General features: G+C 39.2%; 1 protein-coding gene across 14 annotated transcripts in view; it reads right to left on the minus strand.

Moving 5' to 3' along the window:
- LOC100690550 (ELKS/Rab6-interacting/CAST family member 1) overlaps window positions 1-21,730 on the minus strand; it is a 154,858-nt gene that overhangs the window by 102,214 nt on the left and 30,914 nt on the right. For 6 of the 14 annotated variants that reach the window (XR_003214533.1, XR_001224368.3, XM_025899631.1 and 3 more), the window contains exons 5-14: window positions 19,502-19,749; window positions 19,228-19,399; window positions 15,038-15,112; window positions 13,920-14,075; window positions 11,931-12,023; window positions 10,209-10,376; window positions 9,942-10,109; window positions 7,342-7,479; window positions 4,624-4,764; window positions 2,161-2,301 (exon numbers count right to left, since the gene is read on the minus strand). Coding sequence is in view for 10 of the 14 variants with exons in the window: in XM_025899631.1 (XP_025755416.1) it covers window positions 2,161-2,301; window positions 4,624-4,764; window positions 7,342-7,479; window positions 9,942-10,109; window positions 10,209-10,376; window positions 11,931-12,023; window positions 13,920-14,075; window positions 15,038-15,112; window positions 19,228-19,399; window positions 19,502-19,749 (1,500 nt within the window). In the remaining 4 variants the exon portion in view is untranslated. The remainder of the gene's footprint in view (window positions 1-2,160; window positions 2,302-4,623; window positions 4,765-7,341; window positions 7,480-9,941; window positions 10,110-10,208; window positions 10,377-11,930; window positions 12,024-13,919; window positions 14,076-15,037; window positions 15,113-19,227; window positions 19,400-19,501; window positions 19,750-21,730) is intronic. The other 8 variants (XR_001224370.3, XR_001224369.3, XM_025899635.1 and 5 more) reach the window with 2 other exon arrangements.

The raw sequence follows: 21,730 nt of genomic DNA on the forward strand, positions 1-21,730 counted from the left end.
ACCTGTGGTGAATGTATGTGCGCATCCTTCACCTTAATTTAGCAGATTAAACACTTCACAGCATAACAATGGCTATTTGTAATGTAAAGGTTCTTATAAACAATATTTCTATTAAATTTCTATTATATTTACATACTTACATAAACAGTAAGTATTATTTAACTCTAAATACTAATTCAAACAATTTATAGAAATCCAGATTAAAACACAAAATTATGGTAAAAAGAAAACTAAAAACAATATTATTTAAAGATATTATGGTGCTTCAGAAACTCTAACAGAGGTTTCCACAAATTCTGCCCCTTTCCCTGTGACTGTGTAAGTCCTATTTATACAGAAATTGAAGGCACTTTTTTCCATGAGCCCATCATCCTCATGACCTGCAGGAGTCCAAAGTTAAATAGAGCTGACTGCTTTAATATACCCAGTCACACATTTTTGCTTTGTATCTGCACACTAACAATATCAGATATAGTCTGAACAACAGTATTTCTTCAGTTCTGAGCAGTGTCATACTCAGTGAAACACAATACTGTTTTCTTCTGAACACTTCCAACAGGTGTCTGGGATGCCAGGGGACAAACAACACAGGTTTTGCGGCGTAACATAAATTTTCATTAACCATTTGTATTGCAATGGCTTCATTCTAGTTTTAGCTGATTGTTAGGGGGACTTTTCTTTCTCAGTCAGCTTACTGTATTTTTTCTTTTTTTGGTCCACATGTCTCTAACAAATCTATGATGGCCTCTTATAAACTTTTATAGATTTTAGATTTTCAATTGTATGATTTTCAAGATTAGAAAGGTGTGGTTCGAATGCTAAAAGCGTATATTTGTATCAAATTAAATGTCTCAGCTGTGAATATTTAAAGTAATGACTTTTAGGAATGCCATATGTTTGACACAATTCACCAAATCTAAGAAAGATGTCATCTAATAAACGTCTCCTATCGTTCTCACACCCATGTCAGACCATATTTTTAAACCACCATCTGCCTTAACCGCTCTGAAATATCTATTTCCCCATATTAAGCAGAAAGGGATGATGAGGAGAATATAATATAAATGAAAGTATTAGGCATATGTGTTTCACACACTCGCAAATTGGCACACATATAACATTACAAAAAAGACAAAACCACAAGCTTCAGTTTCTGGTAAATATTAGCATGAATGAGAAAATGTGAATAAATTTAAAAAGCATCTAAGTTTTAGTGGCTGTCTTCTTTCTTCTGCTCTGTTCATCTAAACATAAGACACAGAAAATGTGAGAAGAAGAAAGAAAAAAAACAAAGACAAATACAACAAGTTATAACCAGCTTAGAGGTTAGAACAGCTGTGTATATTTCCCAGAAGTAAATGTTGCTCTTGGGATGGACTTAGCATGTGTGTGTGTGTGTGTGTGCGAATGCCTTGCTCCTACAATACATAAACCCTATTAGTTTTGGAAGTGTACAACAGTTTTCATAAGTCTTTATGTGGAGAGGAAATGTTTGAGAAGATCTGGGTGGAGCAGAGACAGAGAAAGACAAATAAAGGAAGAAAGAAACATCACGCACACAATGTCACATTCAGAATTTTTCCATCCGCGTTACAGTAAAAGAAAGAGACTGAAATCAAGTCTGATGAGTAAAACACCACACATTCCCCCTTTTCTCTCACACACATATACCAACACACATGCATCCAGAAACACACACAGCTCTGGATACACATTCGGCATGTGATGGTGTGCTGTCTTCACCAGTCTGTGAAAGTGACTGTAAGGCTGTCAGCAAGCTGTCACACACACAACATTTTATGGGCTGCTGTGTGGGAGAGAATACGTATGTGATATGCACACACACACGTGCACGCACACACTCTCTGCCTTCCTAGGAAGGCGCAAAAAGAAATGAGAGGTTAGGTTTAGTTTTCTGCTGTTTTCCTGCTTTAACTGTGGCTACTCTAAACAGCTTTTCACCTCTGAGTTTCATACAGTAAATAATCATGTAGTCGTCAGGAACGAGCCAAGAAAATTCCACCTGCTTTTGTCTAAATGCGGCCTACAACAGGTGACATAAAATCCCTCGCTCTCTCTTTGAAAGCATCAGCGTTTTTGCTTTCATAGCTCTATGAATAATTTGCTGTTTACTTTATATTTTCAGCCTTTTCAGCTAACCTTCTTTAGTTGGTTCTCCAGCTTGATGCACTCCTCTTTCTTCTGCTCCAGATTTATTTCCAAACTTTTCAGCCTGTTGTCCTTCTTGAGAGTCGAGGAGGCCAAAGAGGAAGCCTTCTCTTTGAGATCCAACACTGATGTCTGGGTGGAGGAAAAAACGTCGGAGACAGCTCCTTAATAGTTATTACTTACTTAGCTTATTCTTCACACCCATTAGAAAAGAACATTGGATTAATTTTATTTTTTTATTTTTTCCAACCTAAAACAATAATGTTATATTTAGCAAAAATAATTATTATGAGGTAGGGAAAAAACATTTGTGTGCTTCTGATTATATTAGAGAAAGAAATTCCTATTCATAATATGTGATATTAGACAAACAGATTTAAAGTGATAATAATCTGTAAGCCCTTCTTAAACCCTTCGGTCATGTACTCTGCTCCTTGTTTGTCATTACATTTCCCGTGACCTGTCTCTTTTCTCACTCTCAGGCTCAATCCATCTGTCTGTGAAGTCTCTCTTTCCCTTTCTTTTCTTGGGATTTCCTCTTTTGGTAGGGGCAGTGAAACAGAAACCAATGAGACCAGAAGGAGAGACTGTCAGACGTGTAATTTTACCCATGACTGACAATACCAACTCTAGACTCCGGATCATCATGTTTGACTGGGCTTTGGTCAAAGAAACCTTGCTCTGATTATATTTAGGTACGCATATATACTCCTGTTGTCAGACAAACCCCACATCTGTGTTTAGCAGCAGAGAGAGGAATGCTTGTTTTCTCTGAGAGTTTCCCATGTATTTCTGAAATTATATTATAGGACTGTGACAGGTTTTATGACCCCACAATCACTAAAATTAGTTTAAGGAATACAGTACAGTCAGACAGGGTACAAAGGACTTTTTACAGTAACAAGTAGAAAACTGCCCATTTAAAGGAACAGCCCAAGTTTGGTAACTTTACCTAATCAATTTCTTGTTAAAAAAGATCAATACAAGTCTTCATATCAAGAATACAGTACCTCTATGCTAGCCAGCCGATACCATTCTACACATCCAAATGTGATTGCTTTACCCTGCTTACAATTCTTGCTTCCTCTGTAAGCAGCTTTGCAACCCACCTCAACCCCAGCTCCTCATTTTCATGCTGCATCTAACTTCATCAATGTCATGTCTGTTGCCTTCACTGTTTTTGTACTGGAATATTCCCACCTTGTGTTTTCCATGTATGCATAAGGAAATCTCATCAACCCATCATTGCAGATGGCAGCTCCTGCCTGAGTCTTGTTTTGCTAGAGGTTTCTTCCATTTAAAAGGGAGTTTTTCCTTCCCACTGTCGCCAAGTGCTTGCTCAAAGTGGGTCATTTGATTGTTGGGGTTTTCTCTGTATTATTGTAGCTACCTTACAATACACAGTGCCTTGAGGTGACTCCTGTTCTGATTCTGCACTAAAAAAAACGGAACTGAAATTGAAGGCTTCAATCCTTTTTTTTTTTACAATAGGAAAACTGCATTTCTACATGTATTGCTTTCTAAAGTTCAATTCAGAATCAACAATTAACCTGACATTCATGTCTCTGGACCGTGGGAGGAAGCCAAAGTACCGAGAGAAAACCCAGAAAGTTACAGGGAGAACATGCAAAGTCTACCCAGAAAGGCCCCAGTCGCTCACTGGATTAGACCCCTATATGCCTTAGTGAAATAACTAAGGCACATAGTTAAATTTGCTCTTACTGCAAATCCTGCAGTAAACAATAGTTTAGTTTTTACGGTGTCCCTTCTGATAGTTGTGTTGCTTCTTAATTTGCTTTCTTGCCTTTTGGCTTTAAAGCAGGACCGTCAGTTACACTGGAATAGGCTTTTATAAAATAAAATCTATGTTAAAATATTTATTTTCCTTAAAGTAGATCTTGCATGTCTGATGTATAAACTTAATATAAAATATGTATAAAGGTTATGCTTCAGACTCATGTCAAGCTGACATCACCTTGGAATAGTTTTGCTTAAATGATCTAGGTGGGTTTATAGAGCTCAAAATCGGCATAACGGGTCCCCTTGTAATCTCAACATCATGAATTGGCTAATAGTAACTTTTATTCTGTTGTGCTGCAGGGTGAATAAAGAGAAAACAGAGTCTGAGAATGCTTTGTCATTCTCTGCATCTCTCTGTCTTTGCCTCTGCTGAGGTGTTTTGTACAAATCACAAAGGTCACAGGCAGAAAAATTCAGCTCTGATCATTGTTTCTTTTGGTTGTGGGCCTTGGATTTTGTTGTCAGGGAAACATGACTGTTTCATCGTTGTCCTTCAGCGAAAGAACTCTGGGAGGATTCAAGGTCTGCTCTACAGTGATAGATCAATCACATTTTCTTGACAGGAACACAGTGAAGAAGGAGAGAGAATGTGTTTTTCTGACTTTTAGCACAAATATGGACGTGTGTTTTCAAATTCCTGAGTGTGTCTTCTACCTCACGGTCAGCCAGTTCAGCCTGCAGCTGGGAGACTTTCTCCCTCAGTTCTTTCAGCTCCTTCTTGCTGGTCTCCACTTCCTCCCCCTTTTCCCTCTCCTCCCTTTCCCGCTGCTCCTTCAACCGCTCGATGATTCGCTCCTGGAGTGAAAAGAGAGAAAGGGAGAGAGAAGGAAGGAGTGAAAGAAGGTAGTCGAGGTAGAAGAAGTGATGGAAAATAAGAGAGGAAAAAAAAAAATCACCTCATACCCTCCAACAGTCATTCACAGTCACTCAATATCAAGTTTCTATACTAATAACAGTCGTATTAAACTTTATGTACATGGCAGCTTTGACAGGATCTAACAGCCAACAGCGATTTTAGGCCCATAATATGTTTTGGCAGAAGATGTAAAATTCACAACCACTAAAATACAATAACCGATCTCTATAGCTTGAGAAGAACATAGCGGCCCGTTCAAGTCAAAGTACAAAAGTTCACACGTGCAAAAGCAGTGCAAAGAGTGTATACTGGGTCTGCAGTGTGTGTTATTAAAATATTATTATTATGGGTCCTCATTTGACTTGTACAAAATAAAAGCGGTGGCACTTTGGGCAAAGGTTAGTTTAAGGTTGACTTTAGAAGTAGTGTTAAATCTTACTACAATAAATTCAATCTCTAACTCTCATCCTATATTATCAGTAGTGGAGCTATCAAACCTGGCACACAGATACATCTTGAATGTTTTTATGCACATCAGATACTATGATCTCACCATATTGCCTAACATTGACCTGCTGAATGAGATAACATGACCCTTTTTATCATTTATGCATCTATACCACTTTATAAAAGCACTGCATCTTTCCAATTTCACAACAACAGCATCTCATTTAAATCCTCAAAGCTTGAATATTATCATGTTCACTAAGCAGCCACTTGGATCTTAGATACACCTGCTCAACTGCTCATTAACACAAAAACTTAATCAGATAATCACATGGCAGCAACACAATATATTTAGATACACAGACATGGTCAAAATTACCTGTTGAAATTCAAGCTAAGCATTAGAATGGGGAAGACATGTGATCTTAGTGACTTTGAACGTGGCATGGTTGTAGGTGCCAGACAGGTTAGTGTGTGTTTCAATACTTGCTGATCTATTGGGATTTTGCCACACAATCATTATAGAAAATAGTATGAAAAAGAGAAAATATCCAGAGAGTGACATTTCTCTGGATAAAAATGCCTTTTTGATGCCTGGAGGTCAGAGGAGAATGGCCAGAATACCTCAAGCTTATGGGAAGGGAACAGATACTTATAAAACCACTTGTTACAACCAAGGTATGCAGAACAGCATGTCTAAATGTGCAACACCCTTGAAGCAGATAAGCTACAGCACCGGCAGACCACACTGGGTGCCTCTCCTGTCAGCTAACGGGAAACTGAGGCTATAGTTTGCATGGAAAATAGAAGATTGGAAAAACAGTGCCTGGTCTGATGAGTCGGAATTTCTGCCACAGCATTCGTATGGTTTCCTGAACGTGACAATGAGTTCGCTGTACTCAAATGGCCTTCAGAGTCACATCACGGACATCCAGCTGACAAATCTCTGTGATCCTGGAATATTATTTTCGACATATTGCAGCAATGCTATGAATTAAGCAATTAAAGAATTAAATAGTTACTATACAATCACTCTTATATTTCTCTTCCGTCTATTTCTCTACCACCTCTATTTTTTCATATTTTGCATCTTGCACTTTAATGGTTAAACTCAATAGTTTCTACAGACAAACCAATGAGGGCCTTCCTTAGTCAAGACTTTAATTAATTAATTAATTCTGGTTTTATTGGTTTTCATGAAACATTAGAATACCGCTGTAACATCGACATTCTTCAAAATAATTATGATAACAGAATGAGGGATGTTGATATTTCAGTCATGGTTGTTTCTACCGTTTACAGAGACAAAAATACAGAATATAGCTGCAAACACCATCAAACATGAGTAATATTGTGCATAAAACTCAAGCACTGGAAAGTTAAAATGCAACATAATTCATCTCTGAAGCAGAAGAAGAAACGAAAGCAGGGCAAGGAGATAAAAATGGATGCAGAAAGGAAGAAAGCTAAAAATGAAAGGCGCCAGCAGAATGAAAATGAGAGGAAAAAAGCTTGTGAAAGCCGTGTGAGTGAAGCAGGAGTCGTCGGCCACATCATCCTGCCAACACTCACACGTCTAACTGACACCCTCAATATTAGTCACTGGACAATTAATAGGCCTGTTTCCTGTGCGCGTGCAAATGCAAAGGAGATTGAGTTGGTAACATAATCGTGCATAACACCGCAAAAATATATTCTCATCAAACACTTTAAAGTGTTCTGCCGCTCTAAATGTCGCTGGTTAGATTCCCAGAATCAGGGCTAAGTCTCCACAGAGAGCAGAGTCATAAAACAGTCGGCTCTGTGGCTAAAGTACCCGAATGTCCAGACCCAAAGAGTGACCAATGAACTACTTTGAGCCATGTGGCTGCACATTGGACAGTTCCTAATCTTTTATGAACACAAGCTCTGGATGATTTAATAATGAAACAGCCAGTGTGATTATTGGTCGATTTCCATTTATCCAGAGCCATCTGGTCATCGTGTGGGTGGTCTGCAGTTTTGCTCATCAAGATTTTATTAATGCAACCTTGCTCAAGAGTTAAACAGTCATGTGCATGTGTGTATACCTTCTCAGCCAGAGCCTCCTCCAGCGTTCCCAGTGCAGTGTCTGTGTTTGAGGTGTCTGTCTGCAGAGACTTGACTCTGTCTTTCAAGCCACTCAGCTGTTTTTCTTTATCCCTCAGTTGATCCTGGAGGTTCTCTATCTGCAGAAAGAAAAGGAGAGAATAATTCTGTGGGGTTTTCAAGAATAATTTGCGCATTGACCACTCAGTGAGATTTTGTTGGCAGCTCTATTGGCTCTAAGACTCAGCCAAAATGAAGTACTGTAGCAGGTGCTTCTAAGTCCACAGGAAACTGAACTTCTGCAGAAGAAATGCAAATATAGCAGCACATCTTAAACATGTGGATAAAGTGTGTGTATGTGTGTGTGCACATGTAACAATCTACATAAGCAACAACTTGAGCTTCAGGCAAGTCTGAGGCTCTTTGAGGGTTCGGGTTAAACTGCAGGGTGAAGGTTAGAATTACTGTAGGCTGGGGTTAGGGATAGTTTAGATGTGACTGCACAGGGAAACCATTATGTAAATGAGGGTCCTCACAAAGCTAGAGGTACCAGCACATGTGTAGCTCTCTGTGTGAGAAAAAAGGAAGGAGGGACAGAGAGTGATCACAGACAAAGATAAGAAGTTATGTCAACTTTGTGGTCTTCATTAAGAAATGGATGGAACAAAAGGTTGAACCATACAGAAATAACAGATTCAGGAGGAAAAACAGAGCTTGAAAGCTTATGTAATGTCTTCATATGAGTGAACTTGGGTGGGATTATTGCACAATTTCAATCTCCCTCTCTTTATGCTTCTCTTGCCTTCCCCTTGCCAGAGAGAAAGTTAATCAAATGATTGGCAACCTCTCACAAAAAAAAGACTGGAGTCAGATTGACATCACTGCAGGTGAGACACACACACACACACGCAGCACTACAAAAATTGCGAGCATGTGTGTGTGTGTGTGTGCTAGTGTGTTCATACAGTAAAACATTTCCAGCACCTCATTAATCAACTGTTGACCTGACAGGTTGACTGACACGTTCTCCACCTCCTCCTCCTCTCTGTCTCCTGTCTCACACATGCACATACACACATATGTGAACACACACTTGACATTGAGAGGCAGTGAGAGCCTTTGATCTGCATTTCCTGAACCTGACACACACACACTGCTTCTCTCTTGTCCTATTTTAGTTCCCAAATCATCTGTTATAATGACCCAATACAAAAACAATGATCAGCTATGTCACAATATTCCTCGCAGCAGAAATCATCTATGTACTATTAAAGCAGGCGGAGGGCCACAGAACGGAAAGAAGGTATTTTTTGTGCCTTCACGTGAAAAAAGGAGACCAAATTCATTTTTTTTTCCCAGATAATATCAAGAAGGAATCAGCAGCATCTCTGCCTCCCTATCAGGCTCTGAACTGTTTTCCATTTGAAGATGGCAGAGGTCATCATTTATTAATCAAGAGGAACTCATTAGTATGCATCTAATGATTTTAAACACACTCTGTCTCTCTCCTCCCCCTCCCTGTCTTGCTTTATGTCTGTCTGCTTGATTGTCTGTATCAATTATCTGCACACAGTCTCCATTTCTACATTTTTTCTACAGGACACAAATGCTGCGACTGGGTGAGGGAGAAATTAAGACGCAGAAAAGACACAAAAGACTGATGATGGAGGAATGCAACCTCGCACTGGCTTTTCTGTAAGCTTTGCACTTACTGTGTTAGATGCAGCGGCTTAGATGACTGCAAGAATCCTCCTTTAGATATAACCATTCAAAACCACTACACTAGCTTTTATGGTACTTTGCTTAAATTGTTTTATTCCAAAAGTTCTTCCACCAACATATCTGACAAGCACAAGAGTTTTTAGGATAGCAGGGTGAATGTGTGTGTGTATATGTGTGTGTGTAGACAGCCAAGACAAGGGGTCACTCTGGCCCATCCATCTAACTGACAGCATTACCGCAGAGATACTCACAAAAACTACATAGTGAAGACCAGGAAAAGTATGCAGAAAACACCAGAGACTTCAGTTTTGCCTAAATGGCCTGTCTGCGTGCAGCTGTGTCTTTCTGCTCACCTGTCTGTCTGACTGTTTGTCTGTCAACGTCTGCTTGCATGCTACATGCTGTGTTAGAGCCCCATCTAGTGGTCATAGTATTAAATGTTGGAATATTCTCAAAACACACATTTCTATCAGCATGAAAAGGAGTAAAAGTGTGTCTGCTTCAGCTCTAATGCATGTTATCCATTATCCAAAAAGTCTGAATATCGCAGTTTTTCTCTGGACACAAAGAGATGAAACTGATGATATTAGAGGCAATGATGATGGTTTATTTGGAAGTAAGCTAGTACCTATGAGGGCAACATGAGCAGAATCAGCTAAAAGAAAAGAAGTACACTGCCTCAATAGGCAGTGTACTAAATGATTATTAAGGATAACACTCCATAAATGCTCACCCTGTAACATTTTAAACCATAACAGATGCAGTGCATTAACCCAGGACTCTACAATTACTGGTAGCTCAGACCTAAAACGGGGATCACAAGGACTTCAACTTTGCTTTATGCGTCTATATTAATGGAGGGAATTTTGTGTGTTCTCACCTTCTTCTGTAGAACATTAACTTTGCGTTCCTTGACGTCCATCATGTCTTTGAGGTCAGTGATCTCTCCTTGCTGAGTGCTTTTCTCCTCCGTCAGCTCTGATATCTGCTGACTCTTTTTAGAGAGGAGCGACTCCTTCTCCTCCAGTCGGAGACGCAGGGCGTCCACCTGTGAACCCACAAGTAGGTACGCAAAAGTGCAAAAAAATATTCACACACCAAATATCAACGGTGAAGCAGAAAGGTTGTAATGAGGGTGTAGCTAAACCTCAGTCTGTAGTATGGCAGCTCTCTGTTCCTTGGCGGTTAGTGACTCTTTGAGAACATCCACATGTTGTTTGCTGTCAGAAAACTGATTGTTCAGAGTGTCCAGTTTGGTCCTGAGAGCCAGCAGCTCGCTGTCCTTACGGCTCAGCTCTTGCTTGGCCTGTTCCACCTACATAACACAAAATATAAAGAGACAGACCGATAAAAAAAGAGCGTGTAAAAGTGTGTACTGGAGAGGATGATATGCTTTCTAATATCATATATAAGCATTAAAATGTACTACAAGCTTTGCAAAGTAAGCACTCAGTCCTAATGTTAGTTCTAGCCATTACTCTGCAGAAGACCAGCTGTAAAAGAAGAAACAGGCACAATAATAAGCAGTGCACGCAGCTGACTGATAATGCTTTTAAGATACAAATCTTTTTTAAAATGCACAACTTTACTGCTTTATTCAGAGGGAAAAGAACATTTACTTGTTATGGAAGATTGCAGATATTTTATTAAGGCCTGCAGACACATCTACCCTTTACAAGTAAAAAGAGATGATGGTTGCGGTGATGGAGAGAGGTACAAGACGGCTACAGGTTTACCTCATCCACATAAAAAGTGAAAAACAAGAACAGACCGTGGTTTTAAACTCATCCCTCTTACAAAGGTTAGTGTGTCAGTTTATCTCCTAAAGCTGTGACTTTGATCAAATATATCTTGACACAATGAGGACCTTAAAAGAAAAAAACGGCCATTTATTTCAGTTCTATTCCTGAAAAGTAAACAAAAGTTAGACATACATGGAAGTCAGTGCAGTATTAATCTATTTTGCTCTTAGCTATACACTTCAACTAATGGGTCAGGGTCAATTCTTTCACCTGGCCAAAGCTCAGGAATCAAATACAGTAAACTGCCACATTTCGAGAAGTTGCGTATTACAACTTCACACTTTTTAACATGAAGTTCAGTTTGCAGGTGATGTGATTAGGGGTGAGTTTAACATGACACAGTACAAGAATGGACCCAAACCATACAGTAAATCAGTCATATAAAAGCAAAGCAAACCCAGGAGCAAAGTGGTCTAAACTACAAATGGACTGAAACCTCATGCAAGAACAAAGAGAAGTGTGTTAGTGATACAGACACTGCAGCCCAGCACAACTGGAATTCTGTAGCTGTATCATTCAGACTGCCGCACACGACTATTACTATCAAAAGCCACTGATCTCACACGCAAAGAGAACTGCAATGACTTCCTGAGCTGTTTATAGGGACTAACTTTGTCAGCTCACCAAAAGAATAGAAAATGCTTTCTTCTGGTGTATTTAGCAAAGTGTAGAAAACACATTTGCTAACCCAGGTTTTGGAGAATGGCTCGATTCATTTTAGACTAGCCTCTGTAATTCCTCATGTCTTGCACTGTTTCAAAACAGTTATAGGATGCAGATTAATATATGCAAAATTGACCATGTTAATGACAATATGATGCAATAACTACATGAGAAAAATAAGTACACCTCATGAGTGGATATTGGGTGAACGGTCCACGATGCCCTCTGCAGCTAGTGTGCATAGTTTTGACATTTGAATGTTATAGTTGCTTACTGCTGTCTGAACACACACCATGCTACCAGGAATCTATTGGAAATCTACTAGAGCTACGTTAGCCAGTCAAAGAAAGAAAGAAAGAAAGAAAGAAAGGATGCACAAACAGACACAGAGGTGTGTCTCTTACTGCCGACACCTCCTGCTGAAGCTCATTGGCTCGTTGCCTTAGTTCCTCCTTCTCTGACTCGCTGTGAGTTAGCTCTTCCTTCAGCTGCTCAACCTGGCAGGAGAGGAGGGCATCAACATGGGTGCTTCCCATTAGCCAAGCTTTGATTCTTGCTTCCCTCACTTTTGTTTCTTCCTTGCCTCTTACCTGCTTCCAATAAGGAAGCAAGTCAGAGGTGTGAGGAGGGCAGCAACAGCCTGCAGTTTATCTAATCATTACTACCATTAGTATTAACATAAGTAACATTACAGCCTCTGCAGGTACCTCCGTTCCTGTTGTGTGCATTTTGCCTACAGTATTATAAAATAATACCGTGTTATACTGAACTGTTTCCACAACAGCCAGCCTGCTCCTTTTACTGCCCCATCAGATCAGCTGACCACTAGATAAGCACATGCTGACCGAAAGCTTTTGCTGGGAGCATCTGCTCTTCCAGCTTAGATTCCAAAAAATGCATTTAAAGGATTAAAAACTCCAGATAGTGGTGTTTCCTGAATCAATTTTGGAGTGAGTGGCAGAGCTTTGAAATAGGGAAAACATCTAATTAGCAAAATGGAGAGCACACCGGGCCATAACAAGTATGTTGCCACAGTTGCATCTGGCATGCTTAAATAATGTATAAAACCCCTACACTGTTTTACAGTGCTGTGTCCTTTAAAGACTTCTTACTGGAGCATTTCTGAACATGTGAAGAAGTGTGCATTATCTTTATTTTGATTAACAAATGAAATGGCTCTTTGTTGCTATTATTAAAAGCTCTGATTGAGGAGAGCTTTACACCTTCGATTAAATACACGTTAAGGCTAATAATGTCCAAAACAAGAATGCATCTAGTGTATTACCACAGATATGCATGCCAACAGCAATGAAATCCAACAATAAAAAGGTACACCATGTAAATTACTTCCTTCCAGTTTTGAGACACAAATCCACTACAGAGAAAAACAAGAATATATCAGCTCGCGCACACAAAAAGTCTGCTGAATTTCCAAACTGGATCGCCTCCCCACACGACAGACGTATACAGAGTTTCCGTTTTAATGAGCACGGCTCCCACAGACACTTTTTATTCCTGACAGTGAAGTTGTATCCGTCAAGGTAGTGAGTGTGAAAAAGCAAATTTATTCTCAGCTAAGCAAGAAAATCCAGATATTGTTCAAAACACAAAGGGAAAAAATGGTGAGACAAGCAAATACAACCAGACAGGCAATAATGGAGCAAGAACACTTTTTTTTTTTTTTAGTCTCCAGCACATTGACTAAAATTTGACAAGATAGTGCAGTGTAGCCCTTTTAAATCATACTGGGACTTAAAAGGAAGTAAATACACAAGGTCAAACAAATCCTACATGCTAAGTATTCCATTTAGAGTCCTTTGCAGTGACATAATAGCTATAAGGATATATTCTTATTATTGTTTATATGTTTATTTGATGCTTTCCCTTCACTGCTGTCACCTTGTTGCTGACTTACAATTGTCATTACAGAACCACTGCCATGTTTGAGACATGAAAAGGTTTCATATTTCCAGAAATTATTCGGAGGTTCGTATCATTTTTTTAAACTGTCACCAGTGAGAAGTTTGAATATTTCTGACTTAGTTTGAAAAATGTGTCAATTTAAATGTAATTTAATCTCACTTGAGGCAGTAAAGAACTGAATGAATGTCTGTACAGGGTTTGGCTGTTAGTTTGAGATATCAGTCTATATAAATCTTTGTGAAGCTCTTTTAGTTCTTACGACTTCCAGGGAATTCCTATGTTGTGAGACTTTATCAGCTGTTTGAGCCCCACTGCTACCTTTCAGACCTGCATGGTGGCCTCGTTACTCCATTTACAGGCAATTTGTCCTCAAACTTAACAGCTATTCTCAACTCTTAATCAGTTTAATGCTGTATCCATTATTATGTTTCGGTTACTGTCTGGACTGTATGTGTTTGTACATTTATCACCTTGTTCTTCATGAACTTGGAGTGGGATCTGTAGACCTCCATCTGTTTGATCTCCTCCTCCCTCTCTTCACTGCTCAGAGCGCCATTGGATTTCAGCATCATCACCTCCTCTTCCAGCTCTCTCATGCCACGCTCCAACGAGCTGATTTTTGCATCCTGACAGGAGACAAACACATCTAACTAATCAGACCATAAACAAATATACCAGAAGTATACGGTGATAATAAAATGGAGTGAAATAGGAGCAGAGGTGGAAATGCAATTAAAGGATGTCTACGTGAAAGTAATGTAAATGTAACTATTGTCAAATGCTTAAAGACTTTATCTAATAATCCATTATGTTTTTAAAATACTTCAATCTGTATCTCAATAATAATCAGTGAAGCCCAACAGACATAGCAGTTGGCCAATTTTATCTTGTCAATATTAACTGCAGAGACAGAAAGACTTTCAACAGAACGTAACAAAACAGATGCTTTAGATAAGTTAGAAATGTTTTTCCAGCAGGTAGTAGAACGCATTTAGAGGTCAGAAACACTAATGTCCAGTTCACGCTGTGTGTTGGATAAACCTCCTACTGAGATTCTGAAAAGTTATTTGTTTTCTTCTTTTGAGTCTAAAATGTTATCCAATGCAACAAATATATTAATATGGGATATTTAAAGTCTTGTTTAGTGAAACTGCACTTCATGGTATATTTGTGTCTATTCTTTACCTTGTTTTCTATCATATTTACCCAGCAACCACATGTACACTCATTAAACTGCTCATTAACACTATTAATAATCAGCAAATCATATAGCAGCAACTCAGTGCATTTAGACATGCAGATGTGATGAAGACCAGTGATAGTCCCAAGTATTTGGACTGTGTAATTCATTCATGCTCTAGCAATCCTATCAACTGTTTGATTTACATTAGCTGTCATTAATAGCTATAATATCCACATAATATGGACATTAAATACAGCACTACAGAATTAGCAGCATTTCAGATAATTTTTTAACAATTTGTATTGTTGGGCTCAAATTAAACTTCTATAAATGTAGACATAAATTTAAATCACTGTATATAGATATATACAAACACACTTCTAAATTATATTAGCATTTGTTTACCTTCATTTCGATGACCGTCTGCAGGGCCTTGGTCTTTGTTGATTCTGGAGCTGCTTCGTATCTCCTGTGCAGCTCCTGAGAGGCACAAACAGCACGGTCAGCAGATGACAGAGAGGGAGACACAGCGGGATGGAGCAAGGGATGGGGCAAGAGAGGAGAAGGTCGAGGGCCAGGAGGCGAGACGAGAGCAACTGATAGGAAGGGATGGAGTGAGGGCTGAACCGTGGGTGTAGGCCGAGGAGCAGGTGCAGGAAAGGATGGTGAGTGCTGGAGGGACGGATGAGCGGAAGGGTGGACAGAAGAGGCAACGAAGAAAGAGGGAAAGTGGGGAGGACAAGCGGAGGGGGTGGCAACTGGATGGTTGTAGTGCCGGTGAGAAGGAGGGGAAGGGACAGGGAAGGAGGGAGACGAACGCATCGGGTGATGCCGTGATGGGGAGAAAGTAGGAGAGGGCTGGAAAGGGGGTGACACATGGAAAGGAGGGGGAATAGGGATCGAGGGAGAAACGGGAAAGGAGGGAGATTCAGCTAGAGGTTTCCCTCTAGGAGAAGCACTGGCTTTTAGCCTCCTTGGATCAACCCGGCCATCCCACATCATTTGAACTACTTGAAACAGCACTAACGACGCTAACTGTGTTTATCCTGTGTTTAGATTTTAATGATCAAATCTGACAGCCTGAAATCATGTTAATTCAATGAATTAGCTCCCAAGCTTCAGTATCCATGGATTAAGAAAAATATAAAATGGTTTAAAAGTCCAAATTAACCCAAAGTCCAGAGTGTTGTTTCTCTAAAATCATCAAAATTCTCAAAAACATGCTATCTCACTACTCCAATTTACTAAGAAAAATGCAGTAAAATGTCTAGCAGGTCTGGCAGCTGTTACTTCATCACTAGTCGCTAGTCAAATGAAGTGAGAGGAAAGAAGGGGGAGTGCAGTTGGAAGGGCACAAATAGAGAAAGAAAGAGCAAGGGAGGGAATGAAAGCAAAGGGGAGGACACGGCTGTGTATGCATCACTGCTTTTCTTTGAAGGACACACGCAAAGAGAGCTAATGCATAAGCCAGAAAGCATAAAAACATATGAGTGAAAGGGATAGTAGGAGGCCATCGCTAGAGGCAATGACAAGGATGCTACAGATGCCCACACACACACACACACACACTGTGCTATTCACTGAAAAAGTACTGATACAGCAATTGCAAAAACAAGAACGTAATTCCAGTTTTAATTATGAAATGTCAGAAAACATAACTGTAAAATTTAATCACTGCTGAAAAACTGCATCCATCGTTATTTACTTTTGAGATTACGGTGCCCTCATCTTAACCTAACACCTCTTTTCTGGGTCATTTGGAGGAGTTGTAGCTTAACTGACTGTCAAACCTGTGTCCAAGGTCTTTGCATGCACAAGTCACCTGACATCACTCGTGTTATATCATTATTTTTTCAATTTCGAAGTTATTTTTTGTTGCTTTAATTATATAAAAGTACATTGGCTTTTATAGCCACTGCTGCCTAAATACTGCCTGTCATATTATGGCATTGCAATTAAATTTATCACACCAAACAATCAGCTAATTATCGAATTATATGCCATCTTATCTCATCTTAAAGCCTGAACCATGAAATAATTGCCAGGGTTACGTTAAAGCTACACTTCTTAAAGTGTGCTGGCTACAGCAGTAATTTTTATCACTAGCTAAAACTAATTTAAAAAAACAGATAAATAAATGGCATAAATAATGACAACACATTAACTTTTGCAGAGTTACATCCTCCCAAGTACCAGACATCCATGGATATCTCTTTCCCTTTTCCTTTTCCTTTCACTCAAAAAACCAGCCTGGTAAAACAGCCATGGCCATTAGTTTGCTGAAAAAAGACACTGAAAATTTTGCACAAAATGGTCAACTTTTGTGGACCACATATAGCCCTAATCTAGCCATAAGGATTGATTACATACCAACCAGCAAAAAACAACTTTCAAACAGGAAATGGCAAGGATGTCTTTCGAGCGATTGAAATAATATCTAGAAACGATCTGGCTTTATGTCTTAATTTACACACGGTATCATTTCCTGCTATTGAAAAGACATTTAAATATAAACCTACTGAGTATTTTTCCAGCGATTCTAAGCCCAAAACACATCTAAATAATACATTACTGTCTAAATTAAACTGATATTAAGTGTGGTTTCAAAATGAAAGTTAGGTGGGTGTCTAGATCACTCCTACATGTTATTTAAAGAGCTATATTTTCGAACAAAAACATGCTTAACCTACAATTGTGTCTCAGACTTGGACCCCAGCAGTTTTAGTCCAACACTACACCTGTTGAGCCAATAAACAAAAATCTAGTGCACACTATGTCACATTTAATATGGATATATGCAAATGTCATAAGCAAATTTTGAGAAAAATTCGTAAACCCTTTGACATTCAGTAACCATAAAGGGAAGACTGTCCTAAAAAGAGCACTTTAAAATTAGTTCATGTTTCCAAAAGTCTGAACAAAAGGAAGGAAGGGAGGAATATTTTTAGGTTCTAGATTTGGTGATTTCGCTGATTAATTACTTTATTTGATTAAGTGGCATTTTATAATCAAGAATCCAGGAGGTTAGATTAAAAGGCTGCATGTACTTTAAGCAGAGGATTATTTAATAACTGCACAGCAGCATCCCCATGAGGGACATTGTTGAAGGGTATGAAAATAGTGCTGCAGGACATTACAGTCTAGTTTGTTAATTAGCAAAATTAACAATATCCCAAAAGGAAGTGTCAGCACTGAATCAGGAAGTTAGCAAGACTTGCTCAATAGAAATTTGCATTATTTAGCACTGTAACATTCACTAAACTCTATAATGAATCTTTACTTCAGATCCTGCAAAATATTATTCTCATTCTCTTGAGATGCTTCCAGCTTTGTATTTAACATCTTCAAAATCCGCAAAAAAACGAAAACTCTGTCCAGTGTACTGATGCAATGAGACGAAAAATCAGCCAGAGAATATGCAGAGACTCCCAACTGTTCTTTCTTATGGTCTTATCATTTGCTGTGATTCATTTACTGAAGTATGACTTTATATCACCCCTGTAACATTATGTTGCATTTGTACATTGCTCACCCTGGCTAATGCATTAGTATACTGATATGTTTTGATGTGCATTTTTTTGTTCTTGTTTTAGCTGACTTCTATATTTTGATTATTTGTATGTTTGCATGTTTTTACCACCTGTGTGCTTATATGTTGCTTTTCATGTCTTTTTTTATTGTTTTACTGTTTATATTTTCTTTTATTGTTCTATCCATCCAACCATTGTCTTCTGCTAATCCTTATCAGAGTCATGGGAGAATGGCCTATCCCAACTACCACAGGGCAAGAGGGAGATCACACCCGGGATGGGTCACCAATCTGAGTCCTGTGTGCTGCAGGACTAAGAGAGAAACAGACAGACATTCACAGTCACACACCTATGTGCAATTTAAAATCACCTAAGCCTAATTTTATTGTTATTTATTGTTATCATTTATACTGACAATTGGTGGTTTGCATTTTTGCATATTTCTCCTGTTTTTTTGTTTTAATTTACTTTATGAGCATTCTGCCTTTGTTCACCTGTTGCAGCATGTGTAATCTCTGTCTTTAAAGGTGCTACATAAATTTAAGTTGATATAACTATTATTATTACTATAGTCAGATATGAACAAGTGCAAACCTGTAATGTCAGAAAAAGCAGAATTTTGTGCATCACAGATCTCTTAATCTTCAAGAGGACATATAGGTCAGTCAAAATATTTGTGAATTATTGCTGAAAATGCAGCTAAAAAGATGCACAAGAGTATATTTTGACTATTTGCCACACTGAAATTGGCAGTGTGTGCTGAAAGGATGGATGTCGTACACTGACAACATTTTGCCACTAGGGGGGGCTTTTGTATTAAGAATGTGAGTGTGACCTTAAACCAGCAGAAAGAGAGAAAAAAGAAACGTGAGTAGAGAAACTGGGATAAAGTGCGCACTTAAGAGTGGAAGAAGCCAAGGGCTTTGCCTGGATATGATACACTCTGATGTGAACACATTCACATCTGGATATGCACAAAGACTCTCCCCTGCACACATGGTAATACTTGATTGCATATTGTTTCTTCTTTGCCAGTGACACACATACACAAACACACACACACACCTCTCTGAGTTGTAGCATCTCCTTGTCTTTTTGCTCCAGCAGACCCTCCAATTGGTGGATGGTCATCTCAGCATCGGCCAGTCGCCTCGTTCGCTCATGATCCTCCTCGGTTGCCCGAGATGACAGGCCTTTACTCTGCAACATTTCCAGTAACTTCTTGATTGACTCGTCCCTGTAAACAAGAAAACATGGAAGTTAATAGCATGCTTTAGACAAGGTCACTGAAATCATACCTTAACAAATTACACTTAATCTGTCTTTTTTTAATCTTTACCTGGCAGTTAGTGTGTGTTTCTGTGTGTCTATCCTCAACTCCATTTCTTCAACAGTCTTCCTCAGGAGGAAGAGCTCTTTGGCTTGCCTCTCATACTCGGCATGGAGGCGCAAGAAGTTCTCCTCTGTCATTTCTTGAGGGGAAATGGGCTGGCTTCCGAGGCCGGAGTAATCGGATTGGAAGAGCTGGTTGAGATCGCGCTGGATTCTGAGCTCATCTTGTAAAGCCTGGATGGTGCACTGAAGATGCTGGTGGGAGGGAAACAGGGATGTTCAGCTTACAAATGAAAGAGTGAGCGATTGCTATAATGGATATTCCAGACCGCGCAATGTCCATCATAGCGACTGTCTAATGTCACCTATAATCCTTTACACCTATTGCTAGTCACTTCGCTTGCTCGGTCCAAAGTTGAGATAAGTTTAACTCTGTACCTGCTTTCTTAGCTTCACTAATGGTTATTTTATAAGTCACTGCTACAAGTTGCTAAATTTTATTGACATCCCACATACTGTTGTACAACTAGACCTATCTGCAGAGATCTGAAAGATTTGTTGATCAGTTCTATTAATCAATCTTTCTTACTGTAGTTAACCTAACCTAATCTAAACCTAACCTAATCTGCTGATTATAAAAGCTAAACTACACAGTACTGAAGGAAAGAATAGGTGGCTCTTGTGTAACTATTATTGCTTACCAGACTTCAATCTAATGACTTTTGTCTTTGTTTGACACCTACATGCAAACCATACTCAACCCACTGATTTCTATACCGTCCCTTCCTTTTGTGCATCTTTGTATGTAAGTGTCACACGTCTTGATCAGCTTACTTCCCCAACTCACTCTGTCTCTGTAACCTCACTGTACACCAGAATACCAATAAGCACATCTATACAGTAACCTTTGGAACAGGGATTTCTTTAACACCACACAATGTAAAACAATCCACAACAACGCAGGTCCTTTTCCTCCAGATCTCCCAATGGCTCTTGGTTCACTGTGTGCCAAATGGTGTGTGTGGTAATTTGAGGTTACTGGGACATCTGCTGCCGTAACACTGGCTTTTTATCAACAGCTCCATGTTGTTTTTCCACCTCCTTTTTAAGAAGTCTGACCTCATGCCTTAAACATGCTGGAAGGGATTATACAGTATCTCCAGGGTGACCCAGGAGCTCTTGGGGCTCACCAGTGCAAAGCAAAGACCTTTGGCCTGCTGTGCTCATCCTGTTGTCATTGCAAGTCTGATAAGGATAAAAAAAAATGCAACAGAGCAGGCAGTTTTAACCAGACTGTGGACCTTTGCTGTTTGCTAAGGTTTTTAGTTGTCTGCGTCAAGATCGTCAGCAGGAATACACCAATCAGAAATGCACAAGCAGTAGTCCTGTAGTAAAATGTTCCCTCATGTTTGGTTTAAATCAATGTAATCAGTGAGGGATTAGGAATTAAAAGGTAAAGAAAAGCTGAATGAATGAATCCCTAATGGGATTGCTCATTTTTTAAAGGCATATTACAAGTTTTCTAAACTGTTAATAAAACAACCCAAAAATATCATACTCTGAACTGGAACTGAAATGCACCATTCCTTGTGCAGTTAAATAACTTAATAAATATATTAAATAATCACATAATTTTCACACTTACTGCAAAACTCTAAACTCAGTTAAAAAGATTTTGCACAGTGATTTAATTTCTTAAACACAACTACCTCACACTATTCCTTCTTACTTCTGATGTCACTTACCAATTATGTGCCAGTGCACAGTCAGCAAGGTGAGATAAGAATCTATAACAAGAATGGCTGGAAATAATCTGAGAAGCAGAGGAGCTAACATTTGAGCCTTGGTGACAGGCTGTGTTCCTGTTCTTGGAATGGCGATGGATGGCATATTGTGCTTGTGGTGTGGCTCCATAGTGTGGTGGTTTACAGCCCTGAGAGGACACATGAATCCCTTTGGGGTTGTGTCAGGAAGGGCATCTGGTTTAAAAATCTGCCAAATAAAAGATGCAGAACTACTGGCTGTGAAAACCCCTCGTGAATAAAGGAGCAGCTGAAAGTAGCTTCTTCTTACTCATAGCAGAAGCTACTTTCACATCTTTCTCATGCAACATTCTGTAATGTTTACTGGATTCATTGAATTCTTTATGCAAAATTATGCTGTGTGAGAAAAATGTCAAAACAAACACATTCATTCATTCACAATAATAGACATGGACGGGTCTTATGAGCTCTAA

Source organism: Oreochromis niloticus, linkage group LG17 (genome assembly GCF_001858045.2).
Source record: "Oreochromis niloticus isolate F11D_XX linkage group LG17, O_niloticus_UMD_NMBU, whole genome shotgun sequence".
Lineage (NCBI taxonomy): Eukaryota > Metazoa > Chordata > Actinopteri > Cichliformes > Cichlidae > Oreochromis > Oreochromis niloticus.